The following is a 2256-nucleotide window of genomic DNA, read 5'->3' on the forward strand; positions in this document are numbered from 1 at the left end:
TCCGTGGCTGAGCTGCATTAAATTCTACTCTTTTATAAATGTAATAAAACAGCAAACAACATCAAAATACATTATTAATTAGGCATGATTTCTTAAAATGGTTTACATAATCTCATTTAACTTCAGAGCTTGCAGACATTAATAGTAAGTCACCACAAAGCTACGACTGATTTATAATGCACATTACCACATCAAGCCTGGCCCAAGGACTCTGGGCCCAGAAGGAAAAAGAGCCATGACAGAAATATGCTGAAAACATATCTGTATTCACAGGAAACAATTAGGCTTAATGTAATTAAAGTGAACATTCAGTTTCATTTTATTCAAAGGTAATGTTCTGCCCTTGAAGTTCCATGTAGAAAAGGGTCCTTGGAGTTAGAACACTGTGGAAGGTGATATAATTTCACTTGGCCCTTGGCTATGTAAGGTAAACATTTTACATTATTGCACAGTAACAAAAATGTACAGCCATAGATAACACAGGATCTGATCAACGTTAACACACCTGGTGTTTAAGGCTTACCCACATTGGAAAGCAATCATTTCCAGGATGGAGATCAAATATCTTAACACAGTGTCACCTGTCTGAGTTACTAGAAAATATCTCATTTAAAAATCTGTTCATAGAACGTGCTTTCGCATTTTTCAGCCTCTTTTCACTTGTGTGCTAGACGGAGGCACTTTAAGAGCTATTAACTGTAGTTTCAAGAGTACAAGACATTGAGTTTCTTCAGTCATCGGTAAATATGGCAAGGATTTAAAATGAAATTAGATTAAAAAGAAAGTAAACAAATCATTGAATCAGAAAATTTAGCCAAATCTTGTAAAAATCACTGGTCTCTGATTTAAAGATTCCCCCCGCAAAAAAATTAGTAGCTATCACTCATCTATGGCCAGATGGGTAAACACTACTACACCATTCTGATGTTAAGGTATAACGGTTTTGCTGTTTGGGCTTGTAAACGTTTTAAAACATTGGCGAATTAAGTACTTTGAATTATGTTTCGAGTAATGTTTCAAAGTATATTATACACGGGTTTCAAATAGAAAAACTAAAAGGTGGAATAAAACATTTTGGAAGATTTAATAAAGCGTATAAAAATTAAAGGACTAAAAAACCCACTTCATTTTAAATGTGTAAAAATAAATCGCATCCATTCGTGGGAATCCAGTGACTTTTTTCCTTTTCTTTCTTTTTTGGTTTTAGTTAGTTGGTACGTACTGCACCCTCCACAACACGTTGGAAATTAGGTCCTGGTACACACTAAGGAATATCCAGCCAGGTAAATACATCAGGGTGATGAGGCCCATGAAATTGAGCGGGTAGTGAGAATAGTCCCAGGAACAAGCCCCGCATGTGCGGAGTCCCAGACCCCAGGAAAGCTCCCACACGTAGATGAAGATCACGTAGATGGGCACCCGCTTCCAAGTGCCCCAACCGCGGCTGTAGTGGAGGTGGAAGTAGAGTTTTTCTACTACGAAACTGCAGCTGCCATACATAAAGAAGGACCAGAGCGACGTGTGGCCGCTGGTTGTCCCGTCCCCCTGCCCCAGTACGTTGAAGAAGAAGGTGAAGAAGATCTCATCCAGAAAGCCGTGCATTCCGAAGAAAAGAAAGCGGGGTAGGTCGGGCAGCCCCTGGCTGGGGGCTCCCCCGGCGCCCCGGGGGCCACGGGGTCGTCGCCGCCGGGCTCCGGCCGCAGTAGTGACACGGGCGCCCGGAGCGACGGGGAGCGCGCCCCTCCGCTGCTGCTGCTGCTGCTGTTGCTGCCGCCGCCGCCTCTGTCGCCCGTACCGCAAGCGCAGGAAGCGCTTCAGGAACACTTGGCAGTGGTAGAGCGCCAGCACGTACTGCAGCGCCAGGTCCAGCGCCCCTGGCGCCACCGCGCCCCCGGCCCCGCCACCCAGGCTGAGTAGTAGCGCCTGGCCCGCTAGGGTCTGCAGACCCACGTGGGCCGAGGGGTAGAGGAGGAAATTGAAGACGAAGGCGCTGGGACAGCGCCGCTGCTGCAGGTAGACCTTCTCCAGGGCGAAATGGGTGAGCGAGTGCAGCAGGCAGCTGTAGGGCGAGGAGAAGCCTAGCATCCGCAGGTCCGGGCTGCGGGCGAAGCGCCGGGCCGAGGACACCAGCACGTCTAGGGTGATCCCGTGCATCCCGTAGAAGTAGAGGCGCATCCAGGCGGGCAGCGTGGCGCTCTCAGCCGGCGCTTCAGCAGTGGACAGCAGCTCGGGGCAGCCGGCTGCTGCCTCGCTTCC

At 48.0% G+C, this 2256-nt stretch overlaps 1 protein-coding gene across 1 annotated transcript; it reads right to left on the reverse strand.

Annotated features, from left to right (window-relative positions):
• Positions 1-1157: 1157 nt before the first annotated feature.
• On the reverse strand, positions 1158-2250 carry TMEM229A (transmembrane protein 229A). The gene has a single exon (XM_011951746.1). The coding sequence runs from the start codon at positions 2173-2175 to the stop codon at positions 1204-1206; it is 972 nt and encodes a 323-aa protein (XP_011807136.1). The 5' UTR covers positions 2176-2250; the 3' UTR covers positions 1158-1203.
• Between the last annotated feature and the right edge of the window lie 6 nt (positions 2251-2256).

This window comes from Colobus angolensis, unplaced genomic scaffold, assembly GCF_000951035.1.
Source record: "Colobus angolensis palliatus isolate OR3802 unplaced genomic scaffold, Cang.pa_1.0 Scaffold326, whole genome shotgun sequence".
In the NCBI taxonomy this organism is placed as follows: domain Eukaryota; kingdom Metazoa; phylum Chordata; class Mammalia; order Primates; family Cercopithecidae; genus Colobus; species Colobus angolensis.